Source organism: Oncorhynchus clarkii, chromosome 27 (genome assembly GCF_045791955.1).
Source record: "Oncorhynchus clarkii lewisi isolate Uvic-CL-2024 chromosome 27, UVic_Ocla_1.0, whole genome shotgun sequence".
Lineage (NCBI taxonomy): Eukaryota > Metazoa > Chordata > Actinopteri > Salmoniformes > Salmonidae > Oncorhynchus > Oncorhynchus clarkii.
The window spans coordinates 22,884,449-22,905,361 of record NC_092173.1 but is presented as its reverse complement, the minus strand read 5'-3'; the positions used below and the strand labels follow the sequence as shown (position 1 = coordinate 22,905,361).

General features: G+C 41.9%; 1 protein-coding gene across 1 annotated transcript; it reads right to left on the bottom strand.

Moving 5' to 3' along the window:
• Positions 1-4,744: 4,744 nt before the first annotated feature.
• On the bottom strand, positions 4,745-19,811 carry LOC139385942 (uncharacterized). Its single transcript, XM_071131245.1, has 16 exons — positions 19,299-19,811; positions 14,427-14,537; positions 13,798-14,172; positions 13,535-13,669; positions 12,779-13,159; positions 11,261-11,407; positions 10,608-10,982; positions 10,340-10,486; positions 9,845-10,177; positions 9,401-9,603; positions 9,182-9,286; positions 7,451-7,546; positions 7,110-7,220; positions 6,621-6,741; positions 6,224-6,496; positions 4,745-5,858 (listed from the first exon to the last, which is right to left on the bottom strand). The coding sequence occupies exons 1-16, from the start codon at positions 19,369-19,371 to the stop codon at positions 4,897-4,899; spliced, it is 3,948 nt and encodes a 1,315-aa protein (XP_070987346.1). The 5' UTR covers positions 19,372-19,811; the 3' UTR covers positions 4,745-4,896.
• Between the last annotated feature and the right edge of the window lie 1,102 nt (positions 19,812-20,913).

The following is a 20,913-nucleotide window of genomic DNA, read 5'->3' as shown; positions in this document are numbered from 1 at the left end:
GGCTCAGTACAGGGCAGCATGGATGGCCCTTGGATGTACACAGAGAGCTCATATTAATAATATGCATGTCAATCTCTCCTGACTCAAAGTGGCAGAGAGATTGACTTCATCACTACTTGATTTTATGAGAGGTATTGACATGTTGAATGCACCGAGCTGTCTGTTTGAACTGCTGGTGCACAACTCGGACACCCATGCATACCCCACAAGACATGCCACAAGAGGTCTCTTCACAAGTCCAAAACAGACTATGGGAGGCGCACAGTACTACATAGAGCCATGACTACATGGAACTCTATTCCACATCAAGTAACTGATGGAAGCAGTAAAATTAGATTTAAAAAACAGATACAAATACACCTTATGGAACAGCGGGGCCTGTGAAGCAACAAACATAGGCACAGACACATGCATACACACATACGATAACATGCGCACGCGTACATATGAATTTTGTACTGTAGATATGTGGTAGTGGTGGAGTAGGGGCGTAAGGGCACACCGTGTGTTGTGAAATCTGTGAATGTATTGTTATGTTTTAAAAATTGTATGAACTGCCTTAATTTTGCTGGACCCCAGGAAGTGTAGCTGCTGAGGATCCATAATAAATAAAAATACAAACAAAGCTTTCTCTGCCCTTAACCTTGTTCTAAACACCTCCAAACCATGTATTTGGTAAGAAGAATGCCACTCCCCCTACCAGTGTGATTACTACCTCTGAGGGTTTAGAGCTTGAGGTAGTCACCTCATACAAGTACTTGGGAGAATGGCTAGATGGTACAGTCCTTCTCTTAGCACATATCAAGGGTAGATCTAGACTTGGTTTCTTGTATCGTAATCACTCTTTCACCACAGCTCCTAAACAAACCCTGATTCAGATGACCATCCTACCCATGCTAGATTACAGACATGTAATTTATAGATCGGCAGGTGAGGGTGCTCTCGAGCGGCTAGATGTTCTTTACCATTCGGCTATCAGATTTGCCACCAATGCCCCTAATAGGACACATTACTGCACTCTATACCCCTCTGTAAACTGGTCATCTCTGTATACCCGTCGCAAGACCAACTGGTTAATGCTTATTTATAAAAACCCTCTGAGGCCTCACTCCCCCCTATCTGAGATACCTACTGCGGCCCTCATCCTCCACATACAACACCCGTTCTGCCAGTCAAATTCTGTTAAAGGTTCCCAAAGCACACACATCCCTGGGTCGCTCCTCTTTTCAGATCACTGCAGCTAGAGACTGTAACGAGCTGCAAAAAACACTCAACCTGGACCCTTTTATCTCCAACTCTTCATTCAAAGACTCAATCATGGACACTTACTGACAGTTGTGGCTGCTTCCCGTGAGGTATTGTTGTCTCTACCTTCTTGCCCTTTGTGCTGTTGTCTGTGCCCAATAATGTTTGTACCATGTTTTGCTGCTGCCATGTGTTGCTGCCATGCTGTTGTGGTCTTCGCTTTCTCTTTGTGTTGTGTTGTGGAGTCTCTCTTGTCATGATGTGTGTTTTGTCCTATTTTTTGTATTATTTTTAAAATTCCAGCCCCGTCCCCGCCGGCCTTTTGCCTTCTGGTAGGCCGACGTTGTAAATAAGAATTTTCTTAACTGACTTGCCTAGTTAAATAAAGGTAAAAATATACACTGCTCAAAAAAATAAAGGGAACACTTAACAACACAATGTAACTAACTACAAGTCAATCACACTTCTGTGAAATCAAACTGTCCACTTAGGAAGCAACACTGATTGACAATACATTTCACATGCTGTTGTGCAAATGGAATAGACAACAGGTGGAAATTATAGGCATTTAGCAAGACACCCCCAATAAAGGAGTGGTTCTGCAGGTGGTGACCACAGACCACTTCTCAGTTCCTATGCTTCCTGGCTGATGTTTTGGTCACTTTTGAATGCTGGCGGTGCTTTCACTCTAGTGGTAGCATGAGACGGAGTCTACAACCCACACAAGTGGCTCAGGTAGTGCAGCTCATACAGGATGGCACATCAATGCGAGCTGTGGCAAGAAGGTTTGCTGTGTCTGTCAGCGTTGTGTCCAGAGCATGGAGGCGCTACCAGGAGACAGGCCAGTATATCAGGAGACGTGGAGGAGGCCGTAGGAGGACAACAACCCAGCAGCAGGACCGCTACCTCCGCCTTTGTGCAAGGAGGAGCAGGAGGAGCACTGCCAGAGCCCTGCAAAATGACCTCCAGCAGGCCACAAATGTGCATGTGTCTGCTCAAACGGTCAGAAACAGACTCCACGAGGGTGGTATGAGGGCCCGACGTCCACAGGTGGGGGTTGTGCTTACAGCCCAACACCGTGCAGGACGTTTTTCATTTGCCAGAGAACACCAAGAGTGGCAAATTCGCCACTGGCGCCCTGTGCTCTTCACAGATGAAAGCAGGTTCACACTGAGCAATTATTCAGCCCCTTTACTTTCAGTGCAGCAAACTCTCTCCAGAAGTTCAGTGAGGATCTCTGAATGATCCAATGTTGACCTAAATGACTAATGATGATAAATACAATCCACCTGTGTGTAATCAAGTCTCCGTATAAATGCACCTGCACTGTGATAGTCTCAGAGGACCGTTAAAAGCGCAGAGAGCATCATGAAGAACAAGGAACACACCAGGCAGGTCCGAGATACTGTTGTGAAGAAGTTTAAAGCCGGATTTGGATACAAAAAGATTTCCCAAGCTTTAAACATCCCAAGGAGCACTGTGCAAGCGATAATATTGAAATGGAAGGAGTATCAGACCACTGCAAATCTACCAAGACCTGGCCGTCCCTCTAAACTTTCAGCTCATACAAGGAGAAGACTGATCAGAGATGCAGCCAAGAGGCCCATGATCACTCTGGATGAACTGCAGAGATCTACAGCTGAGGTGGGAGACTCTGTCCATAGGACAACAATCAGTCGTATATTGCACAAATCTGGCCTTTATGGCAGTGGCAAGAAGAAAGCCATTTCTTAAAGATATCCATAAAAAGTGTAGTTTAAAGTTTGCCACAAGCTACCTGGGAGACATACCAAACATGTGGAAGAAGGTGCTCTGGTCAGATGAAACCAAAATTGAACTTTTTGGCAACAATGCAAAACGTTATGTTTGGCGTAAAAGCAACACAGCTCATCACCCTGAACACACCATCCCCACTGTCAAACATGGTGGTGGCAGCATCATGGTTTGGGCCTGCTTTTCTTCAGCAGGGACAGGGAAGATGGTTAAAATTGATGGGAAGATGGATGGAGCCAAATACAGGACCATTCTGGAAGAAAACCTGATGGAGTCTGCAAAAGACCTGAGACTGGGACAGAGATTTGTCTTCCAACAAGACAATGATCCAAAACATAAAGCAAAATCTACAATGGAATGGTTAAAAAATAAACATATCCAGGTGTTAGAATGGCCAAGTCAAAGTCCAGACCTGAATCCAATCGAGAATCTGTGGAAAGAACTGAAAACTGCTGTTCACAAATGCTCTCCATCCAACCTCACTGAGCTTGAGCTGTTTTGCAAGGAGGAATGGGAAAAAAAATTCAGTCTCTCGATGTGCAAAACTGATAGAGACATACCCCAAGCGACTTACAGCTGTAATCGCAGCAAAAGGTGGCGCTACAAAGTATTAACTTAAGGGGGCTGAATAATTTTGCACGCCCAATTTTTCTGATTTTGATTTGTTAAAAAATTTTGAAATATCCAATAAATGTCGTTCCACTTCATGATTGTGTCCCACTTGTTGTTGATTCTTCACAAAAAAATACAGTTTTATATCTTTATGTTTGAAGCCTGAAATGTGGCAAAAGGTCGCAAAGTTCAAGGGGGCCGAATACTTTCGCAAGGCACTGTATCTCCCTCTCATGGTCAAAATGCTGTAAAGAAACCACTACTACAGGCCACCAATAAGAAGAGACTTGCTTGGGCCAAGAAACACAAGCAATGGACATTAGACCAGTGCAAATCTGTCCTTTGGTCTGGAATCCAAATTTGAGATTTTTGGTTCCAACTGCTCTGTCTTTGTGAGACGCAGAGTAGGTGAACGGATGATCTCTGCATGTGTGGTTCCCACTCGGGAGCATGGAGGAGGAGGTGTGATGGTGTGGGAGTGACACTCAGCAATTTATTTAGAATTCAATCCACACTTAACCAGCATGGCTACCACAGCATCCTTCACCATACACCATCCCATCTGGTTTGCGCCTGCAGGCTGTGTAAAGGCTATTTGACCAAGGAGAGTGATGGAGTGCTGCATCAGATGACCTGGTCTCCACAATCACCCAACCTCAACCCAATTGAGATGGTTTGGGATGAGTTGGACCGCAGAGTGAAGGAAAAGCAGCCAACAAGTGCTCAGCATATGTGTTAACTCCTTCAAGACTGTTGGAAAGCATTCCGGATGAAGCTGGTTGAGAGAATGCCAAGAGTGTGCAAAGCTGTCATCAAGGCAAAGGGTGGCTACTTTGAAGAATCTAAAATATATTTTGATTTGTTTAACACTTTTTTGGTTACTACATGATTCCATGTGTTATTTCATAGTTTTGAGGTCTTCACTATTATTCTACAATGTAGAAAATAGTACAAATAAAGAAATACCCTGGAATGAGTAGGTGTCTACACTTTTGACTGGTACTGTATATGTTCTTCACATATTGCGAGAGGGACGCAATTTAGCTCGCTCAGATGCTTTAACTTAGATTGATTAGTCTTTCTGTCGCCGCGCATCTCGGTCAAATACATAATAAATATTTCAATATTTTATTTGGATGGGAAAAGAGGTACAGTAGGGCGAGCCAGGCCTCCTAAGACCCACCCATAACGCCTGACCTGTGGGGGAAAGAAGTAATACAGTCTACAAGACTTTATGCATAACTAATATGATCTGTCTAGAACGTCTTAAAATCCATGATTTTTAAGATGTGTTTTCAGAGATTCCTTTAAAGAAAAACTCTTCCCACACTTGGAGCACTTGTGACCTTTCTCACCCGTGTGAATTAACATGTGTCTTTTAAGTTCCCTGAGAATGACAAAACGTTTTGTGCACAGGGTGCAGGGGTATGGACGCTCCCCTGTGTGAAATCTTCGTATATGAATCTGAAGATGGCATGCTGCTTTGAAACCCCTTCCGCAATGTTCACAGGTGTAGGGACATTCTCCTGTGTGCGATCGTGTATGCAGCCTCAGTTCTCCTGAGCTAAGGAATGCCTTACCACAGATGCTACATAAATAGTTTTTCTCCCCTGCATGCATCCGCATGTGTCTTGCTAGATGTTGGACAGATGTTTTCCCACAAATAGTGCAAGAGTAGGGACGCTCCCCAGTGTGTGTGCGTACATGCATTTTGAGTGAATATGCACACATGAATCTCCGGTCACAGTGAGAGCATTTGAATGGTCTTTCCCCTGTGTGAGCTCGCTGATGTCTTTTCAAACCTAATCTGGTAGAAAATCTCCTCTCACACTGGTTACAACAGAATGGAAATGTGTGAATTCTTCTGTGTTTTTTCAGAGAGTTGAGGTTTTGGTAAACATTCCCACAATGAGGGCAGCTTAGAGTCATGTTATTGGGTCTATAGGGGATAATTGTTGTGCTTGAGGGAAGGTTTTCAGTCCCAGATCCTTCAGAGTGTTGACACTTCTGTACATCTCCTTGGTGCCTAGTCCTGATGTGATGGTGAAGTAGTTTTGTTCTGCTTGAGGGAAGGTGCTTTTCAGTCCCAGATTCTTTAGGGCGTCTAAGCTTTCGGTCCTCTCCTCGATGCCTAATCCTGATGTGCTGGTGGAGTTTTGCCATATCACTGTGAGAGAATGAGCAGAGGGAGCAGGCGAGGACCTGGGATTCCATGTCACTATTCAATCCTGCAATGACAAAATCAGGGGGACAGATTGCTTAAGAAGTGATATTCTGCCCAGATGAATGAATTACCATTTGAAAAAGCAATTTTGAGTAACACTACATTGAACAGCTTGCTGACTACCAGGTATTTACTTACAAAGTACATAAAATAAGAATTGTGTTAGTCATTTCGCAAAGAACACAAGGATGTACCAATTGTTATCAAGAATTTACAGATTCTGTTAATAATTTCCAAGTTGCTAATTACCATGAAGTACCAATTGTTAAAGTAATTTCATTTTAAATACCAGATAAATGACAGTGACAATAGGACTGTAAAATAAAGTCAAATATTTGATTAATAACTTGAATTCTTGAAAGTCCATACCGTTGCTGGGTACTGGGATACACGGACCAGAATTCTCTGCATGTAAAACATTAATCTGCTCTTGTTGCTCTAAATAAAAATGATCTTCTTCCTCCTCTCTGCCCCAATTAAATTGTCCTTCTCCATCTATCCCATTCTTTAAGCATTCATCTCCATCGGAGCATAACCTTGTTTTGTCAGAGCGGGCCTGCTCAGAGCTCATGACAACTCTTATTGTTGGAGGGAGGGAAAGTGTGGACAAGATGGTATCTGCAGTGTAGTAAGAGAAATAACCTAGGAAAGACAACATAATTGATCCCATAAATTACACTCTTGCCATACATCGTCTTCCACTACTTACCAGACAAAGAATTTAACATACACAATAACAAATATATAATTCTGGTTGGACACTTACCTCTTTTCAGGTTTCCATGATGCTGATGGTGCTGCAGAAGAGTCTTCAGCTCTTCAGTGTCAAATATGGTGCTTCCACATTCCTCCACGACAGAGGGGGCATCACCAAGCCATGCTGCTGTCTGAGGAGCAGGGGAAATAGCACATTTTCTATTTCATTCTGGGGGAGGGTTATGTAATTTGTAATTGATTATATTTCAATATTTTTCAGCGCTTTAGAATACATTGAATTCAACGCCGGGGGAGGGTTATGTAATTTGTAATTGATTATATTTCAATATTTTTCAGCGCTTTAGAATACATTGAATTCAACGCCGTGTATCATTGGTATGCACCCTTTGCTCCCTTCTCTGCATGCCAGATCCTGGAGCATTGGGTAGGTGTTTTCCTTTAGCTCACCATTCCATAGTTCTCAACCCCATTTTTTATTTTAAACAGTGACCAGCAGTCAATACTTAAACAGGCAGAACTGCAATTTTTCTATCTGTACCTGTGTGAAGTCTGGTACAGGTAGCAGCTCCTCCAGTCTGGAGAGGAACTCCCACACCAGTACCTGCAGTGCGGTGTCATACCGAGGGCCATAGCGTGCTGGGAACACCTCCTGAAAAATTGAGAATTTAACACACAATAAGTCTGGTGGCAATGGCTTTCGGGCATCATTTGTTGTGTGGTATAGTCTGCAATCATCTCCTGGTAATGCGGGCAATTAACAATGTCAATAATAGCAAAACTTGAAGGTGACTGCTGTGCCAAAAAAATACATTTACAGATGCATTAAATACGCACCTGAAGGTCACGAGTATTACCAATTGTGAGACGAAAATCTCTTACCTGGAAGAAGTGCTCCCGCTCAGACGGGTCTTCCAGCAGGGTTTGGACCAACTCCACAAAGTTAGACTCTGTAGCCTCCAACTCATCATCATTACTCTGTCAGTAAGCATAAACAAACCAAACAAATTTCATCAGACATCAACTCAACCTCAACATATGAGTTGAAAACATCTTAAACATACACTACAGCTCAAAAGTTTGGGGTCACTTCAAAATGTCCATGTGTTTGAAAGAAAAACACATTTTTTGTCCATTAAAATAACATCAAATTGATCAGAAATACAGTGTAGACATTGTTAATGTTGTAAATGAATATTGTAGCTGGAAACGACAGATTTTTTATGGAATATCTAAATCAAATCAAAGTTTATTTGACATGTGCGCCGAATACAACAGGTGTAGTAGACCTTACAGTGAAACGTTTACTTACAGGCTCTAACCAACAGTGCAAAAAAGGTATTTGGTGAACAATAGGTAAGTAAAGAAATAAAAACAACAGTAAAAAAGACAGGTCTGTGAGAGCCAGAAATCTTGCTTGTTTGTAGGTGACCAAATACTTATTTTCCACCATAATTTGCAAATAAATTCATTAAAAATCCTACAATGTGATTTGTCTGTCATAGTTGAAGTGTACCTATGATGAAAATTACAGGCCTCTCTCATCTTTGTAAGTGGGAGAACTTGCACAATTGGTGGCTGACTAAATACTTTTTTGCCCCACTGTATGTACATGAATATATGGTTAAAGTGACTATGCATACATGATAAACAGTAGCAGCAGAAGATACGGATGCAGAAACATTATGTACAAAATAAGTTACAAATAACGCAAAAACCCGCACATAATAGCACAATTGGTTGGGCGCCTGAAACTGCTGCCATTTCTTCCGGCGCCATATTAAATAGGTGTACAGAGGCCCATTATCAGCAACCATCATTCCTGTGTTCCAATGGCATGTTGTGTTAGCTAATCCAAGTTTATAATTTTAAAAGGCTAATTGATCAATAGAAAGCCCTTTTGCCATTATGTTAGCACAGCTGAAAACTGTTGTGCTAATTAAAGAAGCAATAAAACTGTCCTTCTTTAGACTAGTTGAGTATCTGGAGTATCAGCATTTGTGGGTTCGATTACAGGCTCAAAATGGCCATAAACAAAGACCTTCCTTCTGGAACTTGTCAGTCTATTCTTGCTCTGAGAAATGAAGGCTATTCCATGCGAGAAATTGCCAAGAAGCTGAAGATCTCGTACAACGCTGTGTCCTACTCCTCACATGGAATAGCCTTAATTTCTTAGAGCAAGAATAGACTGACGAGTTTCAGAAGAAAGATATTTGTTTCTGGACATTTTGAGCCTGTAATCAAACCCACAAATGCTGATGCTCCAGATACTCAACTAGTCTAAAGAATGCCAGTTGTATTCCTTCTTTAAATCAGCACAACGGTTTTCAGCTGTGCTAACCTAATTGCAAAAGTAAAATTTTGCTAACACAACGTGCCATTGGAACACAGGAGTGATGGTTGTTGATAATGGGCTTCTGTACGCCTATGTAGATATCACATAAATTTGCACTTTCCAGCTACAATAGTCATTTACAACATTAACAATGTCTACACTGTATTTCTGATCAATTTGGTGTTATTTTAATGGACAAAATAAATTGCTTTTCTTTCAAAAACAAGGAAATGTCTAAGTGACCCCAGACTTTTGAACAGTAGTATAAGTTAACTTACCTCTTTGTGTACAGCGTATTCTGTCAAATAATGGATTTTGTCCAGGTGAGGCTGGATGGTCACGAGGTCAGCTGTGCTCTCACTGAGACACAACTCCAGTACCAGCTGGAAAAGAGGTAGACATGTGAGAGCAAGCCCCAGGGGAAAACATACTATTTACAGCTGGCAGCTACCCATACTTCTATCAGAATCCTCTGCATGCATTTCCACCTCTCTCACCCTTGCTCTCAGACCCAGAAGAAGTTGGGTCCTCTGCCTGGAACTCAGCAGCTCTGGAACCATCTCTGTCACCAAAGTCACAAACTCCTCCAGCTTCCCATAATGCTTTACAATATGCTGCTGAGCCACTTGCCACATGAATGCTGACATCAAGCGTAATGGTGGAGCAAGGAGACGCAGTGAGGACAGAGTTAAACCGGGACCTACGTTGGGAAACACAAACAATAACATGTTATAGAGTAAAAACCAATGGCATATTTAAAATACTGTAGGTGAGTTATATATATATATATATATATATATAAATAAAAATCTTTTTTTTTTTTATCTAGCAAGAGATTAGGAAACTAGCCAGCATCAGCAACTAGCTATTTAGCCAGCCAGTCACCACAGTGAAAGCCCTCAAACAAACTACAAAAATGTATACAGTAAAAGTTAACTTACCAAAGTCTTCTGCACCTGGAAAAGAATAAGCCTGAGCTTTTGTTTGGTTAGTGAGGACACTATCGATGATGGCAAAACAGCTTTCTTCAAGATAGATGGAACCACTCATGTTGTCGTCATCCTTGAGTTTTCTGTATTCCTGTTTCAGCTTTTTTAACTTTTCTCTGCATTGCTTCGACGTCCTGTTAAATCCGAGGGCAGCGAACTCTGAACTAAATTTGGCATAGACGTGCTCATTTTTATAAGAGAGAAGCTGCTTCTGAACTCTCTCATCTGCCCAGAGTGTTAACAATGTGTGAACCTCCTGCAAAGTCCAGCGGTATCCAGATTCCTCTGTGAAAGAACCGCATCAGTTGAAAGCAGTCAGAAACTGGAAAACAATATTAGCTAGCAAGCTTAAGGTACTGTTTATGAAAAACGTGTAGCTACTAGTATTTCTCATATTCTGGCTGTTGCTGACTGGTCCCTCAGATGATGATGTACTAGACAACTTACCATAATCTTCCACTTCTTCTGGGGAATAGGATTGGGTCGACTCCAGCAACATAGTAACAGAATTTATCACCTCAGCCCCTGAAGTTCCTGTTTGGTGACCAAAGAGATTATGAACCTCATCAGGTGTCCAACTGGATGAAGATTGGTCTGTGGAAGCAACAGGTCAGTTGACAGTACTCACACTATCAATATTTACTACCAAACTTGTGGTAACAGGCAAAGTAACGGTGTTAAAAATGTGTATTCGATTCTGTACTAGACAACTTACCAGAGTCTTCCATTTCTTGTTGGGAATCAGGCGACTCCAAAATCTTTGCATCTGAATTTATCACCCCAGACTCCAAAGTACTTGGTTGGTGACAGAGGACTCTATCCATGATGGCAAACCATCTTTCTCTACAATGGTTGGAACCTCTCTTGTTATGGTCAAACTTGATTTGTCTATATTCCTGCCTCAGCTTCTTTAGTTTGTCTCTGCACTGCCTTGAAGTCTTCTTAAATCCAAGGACGGCGAGCTCTGAACTAAATGTGGCATAGACATGCTCGTTTTTATAGGCGAGAAGCTGCTCTTGAACACTCTCATCTGCCCAGAGTGTTAACAATGCATGGACCTCCTGAGACGTCCAGCTGTATCCTGATTTTTCTGTGAAAGAATCACATCAGTTGAAAGCAGCCAGAAACTGGTAAACAATAGTAGCAAGCAAGTTTACAGTACGGTTTATGAAAAATGTATACTAGAGAAGTGGTTTTCAACTTCTGTCTAATACTGGACGGTCCCTCAGATGGTTAGCAGAGACATTGACTTAGTTAGCTAGTAGTAGTAAGCTAGGTACAATCCAAGCAATCTCCCAAGGAAAATAAACAAATATTACCAATCCCTGGTACAAAAAAGGTTGAGAAAGACTGTACTAGATAACTTACCATAACGTTCCTCTTTTACAGGGGAATCCGGTTGAGTCAACTCCAGCAGCATAGTAGCAGAATGTATCACCTCAGCTCCTGAAGTTCCTGGTTGGTGACCAACGAGTCCATGGACCTCATCAGGTATCCAACTGGATGCAGATTGATCTGTGGAAGCAACAGCTCAGTTGACAGTTCTCACATAATCAATATTAACTACGAAGCTTGCGGTAACAGGCAAGTTACTGTGTAAAAAACGTGTACGAGATGTCGTACGAAACAACCAACCAGAATCCTCAATTTCTTGAGGGGAATCGGGTTAAGTCGACTCCAAAGGGTTTGGATCTGAATGTATCATCCCAGACTCCAAAGTACTTGGTTGGTGACAGAGAACACTATCGATGATGGCAAACCATCTTTCTCCACAATGATTGGAACCACTCTTGTTCTCCTTGATCTTTTTGTATTCCTGTTTCAGCTTTTTTAGTTTGTGTCTGCACTGCACATTAGGGATCCACATTAGCTGCTGACACTTTCTGGGGTCCAAACACATTAAAACACTTATATTACACATAAAACAAAATATGAAAATAGTACATACGTATAACACTGTCACACCACAACATATCCACAACAAAATGTATGATACCACCATACAACAATATTGCAATGTAAGTGTGTGTAGAGTGCGTGTTCTAGCGCCTGTGTGCGCATGCGTGTCTGTACCTGTGTTTGTGTCTCTTCACAGTCCCTGCCGTGCCATAAGGTGTATTTTTTTTTATGTGATTCTATTGCTTGCATAAGTTACCTTATGTGGAATAGAGTTCCATGTCGGCATGGCTCTATGTAGTACTATGCACTTTCCAGTCTGTTCTGGCCTTGGGATTGTGAAGAGACCTCTGGTGGCATGTCTTGTGGGGTACACATGGGTGTCCGAGCTTTGTGCCAGTAGTTCAAACAGACAGCTCGGTGCATTACGCTTGTCAACACTTACAAAAACAAGTAGTGATGGAAGTCAATCTCTCCTCCACTTTGAGCCATGAGAGATTGACATGCATGTCATTAGTGTTAGCTCTCTGTGTACATTTAAGGGCCAGCCATGCTGCCCTGTTCAAAGCCAATTGTAATTTTCACAAGTCCCTCTTTGTGGCACCTGACCACACGACTGAACAGTAGTCCAAATGCGACAAAACTAGGGCCTGTTGAACCTGCCTTGTCAATAGTGTTGTTAAGAAGGCAGAGCAACGCTATATTATGGACAGACTTCTCCCCATTTTAGCCACTGTTGTATCAACATGTTTGACCATGACAGATTACAATCCAGCGTTACTCCAAGCAGTTTAGTCACCTCAACTTGCTCAATTTCCACATTATTCATTACAAGATAAGATAGCTAATCTTGCCAATGAAAAAATCATTAAAGTAATTGGGAATATCAGTGGGTTTTGTGATGAATGAACCATCTGATTCAATGAATGTTGGAGCTGAGTTTGTTACGGTGTTAAAAATGTAATTGAGAAGCTGCACGAGACAACCTACCAGAATCCTCCACTTCTTGTGGGGAATTGGGTTGAGTTAATTCCAAAAGCATTGCATCTGACTGTATCACCCCAGACTCCAAAGTACTTGGTTGGTGACAGAGAACACTATCGATGATGGCAAACCATCTTTCTCCACGATGATTGGAACCACTCTTGTTATTGTCATCCTTGACTCTTCTATATTCCTGTTTCAGCTTTTTTAGTTTGTCTCTGCACTGTTTAGATTTCCTGTTAAATCCAAGGGCGGCAAGCTCTGAACTAAATTTGGCATAGACATGCTCGTTTTTATAGGAGAGAAGCTGCTTCTGAACACTACCATCTGCCCAGAGTGTTAACAATGCCTGAATCTCCTTTGGCGACCAGTGGTATCCAGATTCCTCTGTGAAAGAACCACATCAGTTGAAAGAAGTCAAAAAATGGTAAACAATACTAGCTAGCAAACTTACAGTATGGTTCATGACAAATGTGTACTAGATAAGTATTTCTCAACTTCTGGCTATTACTGGTCAGTCCCTCAGATGGTTAGTGGGACATATATGCAAGTGCGTTAGCTGGCTCACAGTCCAAGCTTGCATCCATTTCAAGACCATGGTGCTTGCCTACAGGGCAGCAAGGGGAACTGCCCCTCCCTACCTCAGGATATGCTCAAACCCTACACCCCAACTGAGCACTACCACCTCTGGTCTCTTGGCCCTCCCACCCCTGGCTAGCCCGTGGTACAAAAAAGGTTGAAAAACACTACTAGATAACTTACCAATATGTTCCTCGTCTACAGGGGAATCAGGAGTCGATTCAAACAGTAGATTTGTTGCATTTATCACCCCAAGCCCTGAGGTTTCTGATTGTTGACCATGGACCTCATCAGGTGTCCAAATGGATGGAGATTTGTCTGTGGATACAACAGCACAGTTAACAGTACTCACACAAAGAAAAACATTGTTAAGTACCAAGCTTATGGTAACAAAGTTACTGTGTTAAACATGTGAACTAGGTGCTGTACTGGACAACTTAACTTACTAGAATCTCCCATTTCTTGTTGGGAATCAGGCGACCCCAAAAGCTTGGCATCTGAATTTATCACCCCAGACTCCAAAGTACTTGGTTGGTGACACAGGACACTATCAATGATGGCAAACCAACTCTCTTCACGATAGATGGAACCACTCATGTTATTGTTATCCTTGATTTTTTTGTGTTCCTTTTTCAGTATTTGTATCTTTTGTCTGCACTGCTTCGACGTCCTTTTAAAACCCAGGGCGGCAAGCTCTGAACTAAATTTGGCATAGACGTGCTCGTTTTTATAGGAGAGGAGGTGCTTCTGTACCATCTTATCTGCCCAGAGTGTTAACAATGCCTGAACCTCCTTAGACGACCAGTGGTATCCAGATTCCTCTGTGAAAGAACAACATAAGTTGAAAGCAGTCAGAAACTTGTAAACAATATTAGCTAGCAAGCTTACAGTACGGTTTATAAATAATGTGTACTAGATAAGCGTTTCTCAACTTCTGGCCATTACTGGCCGGTCCCTCAGATGGTTAGAGCTTACAAAGTAAGTTTTAATCCATTCCACAAAGGGGAGCACCAAATCTTGCCTGTCCCTGGTAAAATATATATATATTTTTAAAACTTTGTACTAGATGACATACCATATTCTTCAGATGAATCAGTCAACTCCAACAGCCTAGAAGCTGAAGTTCTCACCCCAGACCCTGAAGCTTGTGGAAGTTCATCAGGTGTCCAACTGGATGGTAATTTGTCTGTGAAAGCACCAGATCAGATAAAAGCACTCACACAAACAAAAACATCCACCGGCTGTTTCTGACCAGTGTGCTGTTAAGGTGCATTGCAAACAACTGTGTCATATTAAAGTTCTCTAGGTCGTGTAGACAATCTTCTGTACTTCATGTTTACCATTTACAATTTGGCTTATTTATGTGTATTCATGGTTAACAGTTCCCTTTGTCGTTTAATGTGCCTGTATGCGCTTGGGAGGGGATTTTTTTTGATTGAAGAGGAGTGGGACAACATTCCACAGGCCACAATCAACAGCCTGATCAACTCTATGCAAAGGAGATGTGTTGCGCTGCATGAGGCAAATGGTGGTCACACCAGATACTGACTGTTTTTTGATCCACACCCCTTGTTTATTTTTTACGGTATCTGTGACCAACAGATGCATATTTGTATTCCTAGTCATGTGAAATCCATAGATTAGGGCCTATTATTTTATTTCAATTGACTGATTTCCTTATATGAACTGTAACTCAGTCAAATCTATGAAATTGTTGAATGTTGCGTTTATATTTTTGTTTAGTGTAGATGAGACCTGTATTTAATTTAATAAATTTACAAACACTTATAAAATAATGTTTTCGTTTTGTCATAATGCGTTATTGTGTGTAGATTGATTCAATTGAGAGAGAAAAAAAACAATTTTAGAATAACACAACAAAATGTGGAATTAGTAATGGGGTCTGAATACTTTCTGAAGGCACTGTATACAGTTCATTTGGAAAGTATTCAGACCCTTTTTCCACATGTTACGTTACAGCCTTATTCTAAAATGTATTAAATTGTTATTTCTGAATCTATACACAATACCACATAATGACAAAGTGAAAACAGGTTTAGACATTTTTGGAAATTTATAACAAATCAAAAACAGAAATGCCTTATTTACAGAAGTATTCAGACCCTTTGCTATGAGACACAAAATTGAGCTCCGGTGCATCCTGTTTCCATTGATCATCCTTGAGATGTTTCTACAACTTGATTGGAGTCCACCTGTGGTAAATTCAATTGATTGGACATGATTTGGAAAGGCACACACCTGTCTAAATAAGGTCCCACAGTTGACAGTGCACATCAGAGAAAAAACCAAACCATGAGGTCAAAGGAATTGTCCGTAGAGCTCTGAGACAAGATTTTGTTGAGGCACAGATCTGGGGAAGGGTACCAAAAAATGTCTGCAGCATTGAAGGTCCCCAAGAACACAGGAAACTCCATCATTCTTAAATGGAAGAAGTTTGGAACCACCAATACTCTTCTTAGAGCTTGCCGCCCAGCCAAACTGAGCAATTGGGGGAGAAGGGCCTTGGTCAGGGAGGTGACCAAAAACTTGGTCACTCTGACAGAGCTCCAGAGTTCCTCTGTGGAGATGGGAGAACATTCCAGAAAGACAACCATCTTTGCAGTACTCCACCAATCAGGCCTTTATTGTAGAATGGCCAGACAGAAGCCTCTCCTCAGTAAAAGGCACATGACAGCCCACTTGGAGTTTGCCAAAAGGCACCTAAAGGACTCTGACCATAAGAAACAAGATTATCTGGTCTGATGAAACCAAGATTGAACTATTTGGCCTAAATGCCAAGCGTCACATCTGGAAGAAACCTGGCACTGTCCCTATGGTGAAGCACGTTGGTGGCAGCATCATGCTGTGTGGATGTTTTTCAGGGACTGGGAGACTAGTCAGGGTCGAGTCAAAGATGACTGGAGAAGAGTAGAGAGAGATCCTTGACGAAAACTTGCTCTAGAGTGCTCAGGTCAGACTGGGGCGAAGGTTCACCTTCCAACAGGACAACGATCCTAAGCAAACATCCAAGACAATACAGGAGTGGCTTCAGGACAAGTCTCTGAATGTCCTCAAGTGGCCCAGCCAGAGCCTGGACTTGAACCTAATCGAACATCTCTGGAGAGACCTGAAAATAGCTGTGCAGCGACACTCCCCATCCTACCTGAGAGCTTGAGGATCTGCAGAGAAGAATGGGAGAAACTCACCAAATACAGGTGTGCTAAGCTTGTAGCGTCATACCCAAGAAGAATTGAGGCTGTAATCACTGCCAAAGGTGCTTCAACAAAGTACCGAGAAAGGGTCTGAATACTTATGTAAATGTGATCTTTAAAAAATTATATATACATTTGCAAAAACCTGTTTTTGCTTTGTAATTATGGGGTAGTGTGTATAGATTGAGGGAAAACATTATTTAATCCAGTTTAGAAAAAGGCTGTAATGTAACAAAATGTGGAAAAAGTCAAGGGGTCTGAATACTTTGAATACACTGTATATACTTACCAAATCAAATTTTATTTGTCACATGCGCCATGTGAAGACCTTACAGTGAAATGCTTACTTACAAGCCCTTAACCAAGAATGCAGTTCAAGAAATAGTTAAGAAAATATTTACTAGTACCCTAGCACATCGACTCAGTACTGTACATAGCCAAGTTATCATTACTCATTGTGTATTTATTCATTGTGATATTATTTTATATTATTCTCTGCATTGTTGGGAGGGGCTCATAAGTAAGCATTTCACTGTTAGTCGACACCTATTGTTTACGAAGCATGTGAAAAAGAAAATGTGATTTGTACACGTTCCAAAAAATAACACTAGTTTGCATTAACATAATGACTGGATAAACTCTTACTGCATTTACACCTAAGACTTACCCCACACCAGTTTGTCGCCAGTTGTGTATGTTAATTACAGTAGAGCTTACATTGTGTTTCCATCAGGGGAGTGATACTAAAGACTTGGGGCTTGCAGAAAGAACACATCTGTCAGCGTCATCAACACAGTTGCTTTGTGAGGTGTAAAAAAAAATAAGTTTGCCATTGTTATGTAAATACCATCTGAAAAGTGTATGGGGAAAAAAGGGCCACTGGACCAATACAGAAGCCCGGCCAATTTCTTTTGACTGTGGACGCCTCAGCCATGGAAACTTTTCAAAAAGGAGCTTTAGGGAAGCATTAACATAGTAACAATAGCCTAAATTTCGGGCTGTTAAAGACCAGACTGAGGATTTATCTAGAAATGCAATTACAATTTAGCGTATCTATTTATCTCCACAAGCAACGGTTTGAATAATCAGACTTTGTTGTCGTCTCTGCACTTTTCAAGGCGAGTGTTCTCAAGTATAACCAGGGGTAACTAGCCACCTCGGCGCAGGACTAAAGCTTGTGTCCGAGGTTGTGTACGGGCTGCTAATGAGCCATAAGCAGCAGATTTTCGACCAACCTTCACTTGCCAACGCTTTCTTCGTTCTTGAAGTCACCGGTGTCTTCTTAACTCTTAACTGGCTAGTGCAGGGAGAGTTTGAATTTAGAAAATGCTGTTATTAAATTAAACCAGTCTTTGTTCCATGAATTAATCCTACAATGTATACATTGCCATCTAATTTATTTCTGATCCTCTATCATGAACAATGAATACACCCCAGGTGAGTGTCATTCAAAGTGATGCTTGATTTCTGAGTCTCGCTCATGATGTGCAGCACTTTGGGCTGGATCAATGAGATAATATCAGAAATAGACAAGATGGCGGTGAATAGATTATTAGATTACTTAATGGAGTACAAATGTATTTAATTTAATAACGGAGCATTTTCTAAATTCAAACATCCCCCTGCAATTGGCTATGGGAGTTTAGAAGACACCGGTAATTTCTGATTTGAGAACAAAGTATCGCCAAGTTAAGGTTGGTTGAAAATCTGCTGCTGATGGCGAATGCCACGTTCACATTGTCGGAAACTCTGAAATACGACCTCCCTACTGGGAAAACCGTACGGTGAACGCCCTTCCAACTCGGAATTACAACTAGGAACCTCGGGTATGAGCTCTGGACCCCGATCTTTCCCACATGTTGAAATCTGACGTCACGCACCTCTGCAAATTGGAAACAAACATGGCCACAATTTCAGCTGTCAATTGAGTACTTCAGTATGACTCGTAATACCCTTAAAACCGAGCTGTCAAACAGGGATTTGTAGTTTTGCATAATGTCTACTTTGATGCTAATTGTATTTTTGAATCTGAGTGTAATAGACTAATACATTGATAACCAAATCTCTCTCGGGCAATGTGACCTGATTTTAAGTGTTTCTAAATTCCCTTATGGTGAAAATGAATCGTGGAAAAATGGTTGGAACCATTTTCCTGTGATCGCTAGGTTTTATGGGTATTATGACACCGTTAATGTTGGGGTTTATGGTGAGAATGGTTCTTCCTTCCAAGCTCGTGAAACGCTTAAATCGTTCATCCGAAGTAGGCAAGTATTTTTTATTTTATTTAACTAGGCAAGTCAGTTAATTAAGAACAAATTCTTATTTACAATGACGGCCCACAAAGGCCAAACCCGACGCTGGGACAATTGTGCGCCGCCCTATGGGACTCCCAATCACGGCTGGTTGTGATACAGCCTGGATCCGAACCAGGGTGTCTGTAGTGACCTCTAGTACTGAGACGCAGTATTTAAGACTGCTGCGCCACACGGGAGCCCGAGTCACTCTGACATGACTACCGAGAACCACTGAGTTAAAATGTACGTTATTTGCGCAAACTTCCTACTGGTTGATTCTGGTACTTTCAAGTGGGAAACTCAGAGCTCATGTTTTACAACTAGTTTCCAAGTCGGACATTTTCGAGTTTCCTAGTTCCGACTAGTACGTGAACGCAGCAGATAGCAATATGTACACGACCTGTTATCGGATTCTAAAGCAAATTAAGAAAAACAATTTACCGTTTTGTGATACGGTGGCTTTGCCACTTCTCAGTACTGGCTTTCTGAGTCGCTGTCCCAGTACAGCGTCCATGGCATCGAACCATGATGGTGGAAAATAACTCCGGCGGTCGGAACCGTTTGACTTAATTTCTTTGTACTGACCCTTAAGTTTTTTTAGTTTGTCACGACATTGCTGGACAGTTCCCTTATAACCTAATTTGCGAAGGCGCACAAAGATCTCATGGTACACTTTGGCGGCACCTCGATACTCAGAGTCAGACGAACGTAATGCACCATATTAAGACGATGGCATTCACCTCTTCCCCTGACCAGTGATATCGGGACTCCGGCATTTCTCTTTAGCTAGCTATCACTTCACCAACATGCTGAGTACGGCAGGCTCTGGAGAGACAGATAAGAGGATGGAAGAAAGATGTGATGGTTTGTTAATTTCTGGTACCACCATCAACATCCGGCGTTATCCTACTAGCACGTTTTACCCCAACGCCGCCCATACACTGATCACAGGGACTGGGCGCGGCTCTGAGAGGAGAGGAAAAGATGGCGGAAGTGGATTCTGAATCTAATTGCTGTAGAATCAAGGATAATTGGAACATTGACCGAAATAATGGGAAACGGAACAAAGTAGTGTACCATGATGAGAATTTCATTTCGTATCATGTAGGAGTATGGTTTATTAATGAGGAGCAGCTGATCGAATTACCAATCTAGAGGAATACATTTGAGATATCCAAACTGATGGAGAGAGTGCTGGGTAGAGTGAAGGCTGTGGGGATCACGAGAGGCGGGCTTGTTTAGATTTTTTTGTGCTTCTAAGGATCAGAAGAAACGTGTGTTAAATTTGAAGTGTCCTGTGTGTGTCTCTTAGGAACAGAGCACCCACCCCTCAATTGTGTTATATCTGGCTTCTCATGGGAAGCAGATTTTTTTTTAAACCAGGTGGGCTAGTTGAGAACAACCTGGCCAAGATAAAGCACAGCAGATTGACACATACAACAACACAGATGGAATAAACAAACATACAGTCAATAATACAGTAGGAAAAAAAGTTTATATATAGTGTGTGCAAATTAGGTAAGATAAGGGAGGTAAGGCAATAAATAGGCCATGGTGACAAAGTAATTACAATATAGCAATTAAACACTGGAATGGTAGATATACAGAACATGGCTGCAAGTAGAGATACTGGGGTGCAAAGGAGCAAGATAAATAAATACAGTATGGGGATGAGGTAGTTGGATGGGCTGTTTACAGATGGGCTATGTACAGGTGCAGTAATCTGTGAGCTGCTCTGTCAGCTGGTGCTTGAAGCTAGTGAGGGAGATATGAGTCTCCAGCTTCAGTGATTTTTGCATTCCAGTCATTGGCAGCAGAGAACTGGAAGGAAAGGCAGCCAAACAGGAATTGGCTTTGGGGGTGACCAGTGAGATATACCTGCTGGAGTGTGTGCTAGGGGTGGGTGCTGCTATGGTGACCAGTGAGCCGAGATAGGTCAGGGCTTTACCTAGCAGAGACTTGTAGATGACCTAGAGCCAGTGGGTTTGGTGACAGGTATGAAGCGAGGGCCAGCCAACAAGAGCGTGCAGGTCGCAGTGGTGGGTAGTATATGGGG

Coding starts and splice junctions, on each gene's coding strand:
- LOC139385942 (XM_071131245.1), bottom strand. CDS start 19,371: ATGGACGCTGTACTGGGACAGCGACTCAGAAAGCCAGTACTGAGAAGT. Junction 14,173..14,426: donor TGATTCATCTGAAGAATATG/GTATGTCATCTA, acceptor GTTCTTTCACAG/AGGAATCTGGATACCACTGG. Junction 7,547..9,181: donor AATACGCTGTACACAAAGAG/GTAAGTTAACTT, acceptor GCTTACTGACAG/AGTAATGATGATGAGTTGGA.